Below are 7151 nucleotides of genomic sequence, written 5' to 3'. Positions count from 1 at the left end.
AGCCAATTGCACTGGCAAAGTAAGTAATAATCTCTTAACATTGAAATAACTAAATCATAATCTTAATATTAGAGATATGGTTAACATTCTTAGTGCTAAAGACATTCCCCTCTCTTTGTATCTATTCCTCCAGCTCCACCATCTCGCAGAGTGCCAGGCAGCCGAGTCACTACCCCTCAACCTGGAGAAAACTGTTAAGGTAAAGACTGATCTCTGAAATAATATTGAATACAGTGGCCCCATCTATATTAACACAGCAGTAGTCACTCCATTTCAGATCAACAGATTGCATCTGCATTACCATCTGAGATTTTCTGCATACTTTATCCATTACTTTCAAAATCTCAGCCAAATATTTTGTCAGTTAAAACATCTGCATTCATGCAATATTGCCTGAAAAGTTCATTCATTATTATCAGATTGTATTGAAACACATTGATTTCAATGTCAATCCATTCATGGAGTTGATATAGATAGTGCATACCAAAATATTGAAACATACAAATTCATGTCCAGCATGACCAGAGATTTGTTTTTGTTTGCCATTGTTTGGCCCTGTAGCTCTCAGCCTACCATGGTTAACAGATCACAACCATTTATCTCCCTTAGCACCCTCACCATGGGGCAGGACCGCAACACTCTTCACCACCTCAACTCCCTGCACCTGCACCTGCATTTAACATAATGGAGAGTTACTCAAGGTAGGGACTGATCTCTGAAATATTAGTGAATAGAAAGGCCCCATGTGTATTATCAGTCATGGTTAACAGATTTAATACAATTTTATACTACCATTTAAAAAAAAAAATTCCCCCATCGCACAAAAAATTCCCCCACCTCACTATGGGCCAGGAACGGCAGTCCCTCCTCAACTCCCTCCACCCCCACACCAGCCCTCAACGTGCAGCGAACAGAGGAGCTTTGTAAGTCATGTTTCTTTTAAATTTAATCTCCTTAATACCTATCTCATATATTGTATTGTGTAAGCATACTTGGCTTTGGATGCTACATACCATAAACATAAACATATCTGTCTGTTTGATTACAGGTGCTGTGAGGAAAAACATGGTGACACGGTTTCAACACTGAGGTGGATCAGGTGTTTCAACTTGGGCAACGAGAGATGTGTTCCGCCTCCATCCACACAAATGGAGTAATAGGAGAAATAAGCATTAAACAATCTTTTATTGAACTTCTTGTCATTCACCAGTTATTCATTTTCTGATATTTTAGCTGTGCATAGCGCAGTATTTCATTGAAGTTGTAGCCTATTAGATAAAATATTTCATGTCTGCACTGACCTAGGCCTATAAAGCACTAAATTAGGTTTTGACCACAAAATGAATGTAAAGTAGCCTAGGCAATGTAGGCTACTTAACAAAAACAGAATAGCTTATAACCTGTAACTTTCCATAAATTTCCATTTTATATTTCCATTGAGTAGTGATCACGTTTGTACAGTAAATTGATGTCTTGACTTAAACCTTTTCTGTTAGGTTTATTGACAGTATTGTTAAGTTAAAAATACGAGGCAATGCAGATTAATCGTAGGCCTATATTGCTGTAGTAGCCTAGGCTAGGCCTAGTGATAGTTTTACTTTTATCCTATAGTTGCCTAGTTTTATCCTACAGCAAGAACAGAAGGAATTTTGAAAATGAGATAAACGGACCCGGGCCAGATGAGCCTTTGAGTCCGTTGCGGGTCCGCGGCGGATGTATGTATCGATTTGCGGATCCCAAACGGACCCGCCGCGGAGGTAAGGTTTTAATCGCGGATGCGGAGTGGATGCAGTGCGGAGCCACGGCGGGTCCGCGATCCGCCTTCGTAGCGGATCCGTTCCTGAGAGCATCTGGACTCCGATACGGGTCCGTTTCGCGGGTCCGTTCCGGAAGCCGTCATACCTCCGCGGCGGATCAGTCCTTTTGCTGTGTGGGTAGGGCTACAAATTGCGGTTAACTAGTGTCGATAGCATATTGCGAGTAGTTGTGAACCAGGAACTTTAACCGTAACCTATAGCCAAATTGAAATAAATGCGAATTTATGATAAGCCTGTCAGTTCGACTGGCGACCCACAGTGTGATAAGCAGGTTCCCCCGAGCAGTCTGCATTGCTACACTGAGGGCTTCTCTGTCTGCTGATGTTTTGCTCAAAGGTCCAGGCGGTCCACATATCCTTCATGCCATTTCAGCTGAAAACACTTTTCATTTGTTAGCCTACTTAATAAACGTATCTTTATTAGTGTCAACATTACAGTATTTAGGCTATGTTAATCTAGCCACTCTAAGAAATGGCTGTAGGCCTACTTTTACAGTACAGCACAGCAAAATCTATTCAGATTGCAGTCCGAGGGATATTGTCCATAAAACGTTGTTAAACTTAGCCTATAGGCTAGGATACATTTGGAGATGATTTGAAGTGGGCTCATATGCTTCCATAACGTATTGATGTAAGAAAGAAAATGTGGTAAGGCCATGGCATTTCTCATATCTAGCAGATAATTGGTTGGTCCTGTTTTGCAGATGCATTACGCATAATAATTTAAGCAACAATAGCAATAGCTTGGCACTAATAACGGCACAAATAGACTAATGAATGTTCATTTAATGAAGTTTCAACATTGTAGTTTTCCTACATGTATTCATGTTCCAACACAAACCTACATGTATCCATCATGTTCCAACAGAATAAGTAGCAATTCTGGGCACATGTTGGATACGTGTAGGTTCATGTAGGCTGCTTATAAAAAGGCAATTATTCTGATACATGTAAGTAAGGCGGGTGGTATGACGTTCGGTTGTTCGATCGGTTGGTTGATCAGATGGACGGTCGGAAGGTTTTAGGCACGATATGCTATCCTCAGGGATGACTGATAGTTTTCTGTTGATCTGTTATTGCAGGGTAAGGAGCTATGCATGTCTTTCTCATAATTGTGACGTGAGCTATTTTCAGACTTGGCATTACCAAGGGTGGTTCTGTCGCACACGAGCCTGTTCATTTGAGGTATGTAGGTTATCTGTATTGCTTAATGTAGTGCTAGGTCAACTATGTCGATACTAGGAATCGCTCTGTCAACACAAAGCAAATTACACTGGCTACTCTCAAAATATTGTTGGTATTATATTAAATTACTGCAGATCATTATTTAATATAGCCTACTACTTAATAAAATGGTTTCAAGCCCGTGTCTACCCCATGATCGTTTAGCTGGCAGTGATAGCTGGCGGATTAATGTGTAACTGACAGATAGGTGGCGCTGAATTCAATTGGTGATAGACCTTCTGTGTCTCTTGAGCATCTTTCATTGTAAAACAAACCAGTTTTTCAGATTTTCCTTCCTCAGGTTGAACTCAAAAAGTTTTCGAGCCAGCCAGGAGTCGAACCTAGAATCTTCTGATCCGTAGTCAGACGCGTTATCCATTGCGCCACTGGCCCGATGATGGGTTTGAACATAGCATTAGTATTTAGCATGAGCAATGATTCACTATAAGTGGTGAATTGCTTTGAAATGACAACACTTCACATAACACAAATACATTGTTACAACATTATTCATACCGTTGTTGATACCATTTAAATCCCATTCGGTGTTAATACGTTAACATTAAATTAGAGAATCGTAGCCAATGGCACACATACCGGAAAAGGAAAGCTGTGTTCCGTGTTCACTTGAAGTGCTGCTGCTGGCGGGAGTTTGAAGTGGGTTGGTTTACAGAAGATACATTGGAGATTTGGTAAATTATTTTAATCTATATACAAATGATATCAATGACGAATTATTCACAAATAATTTCTAAACTCTATATTGTCACATCCGTTAATGCTATGGTACAGGGTTGTTGCTGATTTGGCTACCCTGGCGAGTTCGCTAACTTGGCGATAGTTGCTTCAACTGCACTGTTCAACTTTATTAACGTTAGCTCAACCTGCTAGTGCTAGCCTGCTGTCTTATCTATCACTAGAACTAACAGGAACGTTATTTAACTCTCTTGACCACCCACATAACGTTTTAGATGACATTATCTATGTAGCAGTCTATAAAAGTAGAAACTAACGTTAACACGTAAGTTAGTTAATTTTTATTAAACGGTAATTGTACGTTAACGTTTTCATTCTCAGTTGCAGCACGTACGTCTCAAGTACGCACGGATGAACCATAAAATCAAAGCAGTGCAAAGAAAAATAGACCTATAGAAATTCAGCATGGATGTTGACATTGAAAAGATCACCAGCCTGTCGGAGAGGGACAGTACAGGCGAGCTACAGAAATACCTAAGCTCTGTGACGGCTGAGCAGGTGGGTGTCCCATACTGTGGTCAAAAGTTGCTAACCTTGCATGCATGCATTCATTTGAAGCACACTGAAAAATATCCTTTACTCACCATAATTTTCAGCTCACTACATTGATTACAAACACTGCACTTAAAGGCAAAGATATTGGGGCCCTCATCAAAGCCATCTTTAAAGGTAATACAACAGCACTAAATATTTTACAATTGCAGTGGATTATTATGCATTTTGTGAAAATACCCAACACTGTTTTACTTAGGCTCTCCACCCAGTGTTGCTGATGGGGTGTCGAGGCGGGCTCTGCTGTACCAGCACTGCATCTCTCTGTGCGACTCAGGGGACTTGCAGACTGAGGTGGCCTCCGATATCATGGGCTTGCTGATGTTGGAGGTAAGTGTTTGATGGAGTCGTTTGCATATTCACCTTGATCACATTGATTGATTGATTGATTGATTGATTGAAGTTTACAGACTCTGCCTCTGTTTCCTAGACACACAGCCTCCCTGGGCCTTCCCTGGCCCAGCTGGCTTCTCTGTATGTAGATTCCATCAAGGCAGGGATGATGGGAAATGGAAAGTCATTGGAGCTTTTTCCAACCATTTTAACCGCACTTGCAGGAACCGAGGCCCTCGCCTATGGCAAAGGTGAGAGTGCAACAATTACTTCAGACAAAATTTTAGGAGAACAAGCAGAAATTTAAACTGACCTGCAACACAGTTATTTACATTTCCCCCCATTTCAATTACTGATAAATGCTTTGAAATGGCAATGTGCTGTTAGTTCCAGTCAAACTATTTACTAATTCCACTGAGGTGGCAATATCTCATCCCCACTTCAACTGGTTTCCGCTAGTAATCACTCTGCATTTTCATTCCATTCATTCAAAACCAGAGAGCAGCAATTTCATAACATTACATTTGACAGTTTTGGAGGGAGAAAATGAAATAGGTTAGCCTAGAAATCTAGACGCACCCTAGCAGCAGCAAATATAATTTGAAGCCAGGGTAGTCTAGCAACTCTGTTGGCTTGCGAGCTGGAAAAATGAAACAGGCCAATCACATCGTTTATGGAGTCGGCGACAGTGAATTTCCTTGTGAATTTCCTGCTACTTGAAAACAAAGACGATGGATGCTGCTGCTGGCGAACAGCGGTCTTTGAATTGTGATTTGAGTTAAGCTTTTTTTCAAATTGGTAAAAGTTTGATGAACTAGCCAACTAGCTCTGCTGGTGGGAAAATGCAAGGGACTCATCTTGATGCAAAATGCAAGGGACCCTACATCTTGATGTGGGTCTGGCTTGTCAGGCTAGAAATAGGGTTCAGGTTTAAGGGAAACTTGGCAGGATTAACTAACTATATTTCCCCCTCTGCTGGAGAAGTTGTGCATTATGCTATTTCAAACTGTGGAAAAAGGTAACGATAAAGCACATGGATTTACAAGCAAGCAAAACAGTTAGCATAAGTTCGGCAGAATAATGTGGATGTTACAAGGTGGGAAAGTAATTTTCACTGGATCAGGTCATTTGACCATCCAAATGATTTCTAAGCGGGTTTATTAAGTTGAAATAGTTTCCAAGTTTCCCTTTAAAGGAGAAATCTGGTTGATTTTTACATGGATCTTGGAAAAATGGGGCTTCTTTTGTCATCTCTGTCTGTAGGAGAACTGAGTGGGGAGGAGTATAAGAAGCAGCTCATCAATACTCTCTGTTCTAGCAGGTGAGCACAGCCCCATTTCAAATACTGTGTTAGAACACTTTAGGTTAATAGAATATGCATAATGCATCTTCATATCTTGGTTGTGTCACATATAGGTGGGATCCACAGTGTGTCATACACTTGACTACCATGTTTAGGTAAGAGCCTAAGGTCATATGATTTCATTCTCCAATACTGCTTGAATCAACACAATGAACTGGCAAACAGGGGCTATTCAAAAAAGTGTTGTTGTCATAAACATCATTTTTGTGTTGTGAATCCTAATTCAATGGTGACTTTTCCTGTGACCAGGGATGTGCCCTTGTCTCCAGAGGAGCTGCAGTTCGTTGTAGAGAAGGTGCTTAGAATGTTCCAGAAGATGGAGCTCCAGGAAATCCCCCCTCTGATCTATCAGCTCTTGCTGCTGTCGTCCAAGGTTAGGAAATTGCATTATTGTGACTGAGATAAGTTCTATATGCACGGTGTGTATATGATATTTATTTTTAGCATGTAATACAACCAAAACAATTTCTCTCTCTCTCTCTCTCTCTCTCTCTCTCTCTCTCTCTCTCTCAGTCTTTGAAAAGTCAGTCTTTTGCTCTTCTCTGTTTCAGGGTTGTAAAAAACAGATTCTGGAGGGAATTGTACAATATTTTAAGCACCAGGATGAACAGCAGAAATCAGAGCAGATGGAGGGGGAGTGAGTATTGCTCTGGGAGCTCTTACTTTTATTCTGTGTGAAGCTCTTGAAAGCTGTCACTTGTGCTGTTGACTCGTGAATACAGTGAGAGTACTGGATGGATTCTAAACTTTAAGGACAGCTGATGTCCTTTAAGTCACATACCATTTCAGTTAAATTACAGTAAATAATCTTTACGGTACCTGTATGTCTATGCTGTTCATGAACAATCTAGTATTAAGTTATTGTTGTATTGGCACCAGTTGGATATCCGTTCGTGTCCCTACTGTTAGGTGGAGGTTTTTCATTACAGGAAAATCTGTGAGTTCACACTAGGCTCATGTGTCACAGGAATCTGGATGTCGAGGTGCAATCCATCCCTCAGGACCAGCTGCGGCACGTGGAGGGAACGGCCATCTTGCACATCGTGTTTGCTGTCCGGCTTGATTATGAGCTCGGCAAGGAATTCCTCAAAACCATCAAGGTTGCGT

The 7151-nt window shown here is 41.0% G+C and overlaps 1 protein-coding gene and 1 non-coding gene across 4 annotated transcripts in view; one reads left to right on the top strand and one right to left on the bottom strand.

Moving 5' to 3' along the window:
• The first annotated feature begins 2848 nt into the window (after nt 1-2848).
• Nucleotides 2849-7151, top strand: part of fanci (FA complementation group I) — a 17107-nt gene continuing 12804 nt past the window's right edge. Inside the window, exons 1-10 of one of the 3 annotated variants that reach the window (XM_048256787.1) lie at nt 2849-2899; nt 4118-4294; nt 4393-4465; nt 4548-4678; nt 4779-4932; nt 5945-6002; nt 6098-6139; nt 6294-6417; nt 6596-6681; nt 7012-7144. In XM_048256787.1, the coding sequence (XP_048112744.1) occupies nt 4202-4294; nt 4393-4465; nt 4548-4678; nt 4779-4932; nt 5945-6002; nt 6098-6139; nt 6294-6417; nt 6596-6681; nt 7012-7144 (894 nt within the window). In that variant the 5' untranslated portion in view covers nt 2849-2899; nt 4118-4201. Of the gene's footprint in view, nt 2900-3638; nt 3733-4117; nt 4295-4392; nt 4466-4547; nt 4679-4778; nt 4933-5944; nt 6003-6097; nt 6140-6293; nt 6418-6595; nt 6682-7011; nt 7145-7151 lie in introns of those variants that run through there. The other 2 variants (XM_048256788.1, XM_048256786.1) reach the window with 2 other exon arrangements.
• trnar-acg lies at nt 3361-3433 on the bottom strand. Its single transcript has one exon. It is a non-coding gene; the product is annotated as a tRNA-Arg (tRNA).

The sequence above is a fragment of the Alosa alosa genome, chromosome 11 (genome assembly GCF_017589495.1).
Source record: "Alosa alosa isolate M-15738 ecotype Scorff River chromosome 11, AALO_Geno_1.1, whole genome shotgun sequence".
Classification (NCBI taxonomy): domain Eukaryota; kingdom Metazoa; phylum Chordata; class Actinopteri; order Clupeiformes; family Clupeidae; genus Alosa; species Alosa alosa.
The sequence above is the reverse complement of the archived record's forward strand: the minus strand, read 5'-3'. Positions and strand labels throughout refer to the sequence as shown.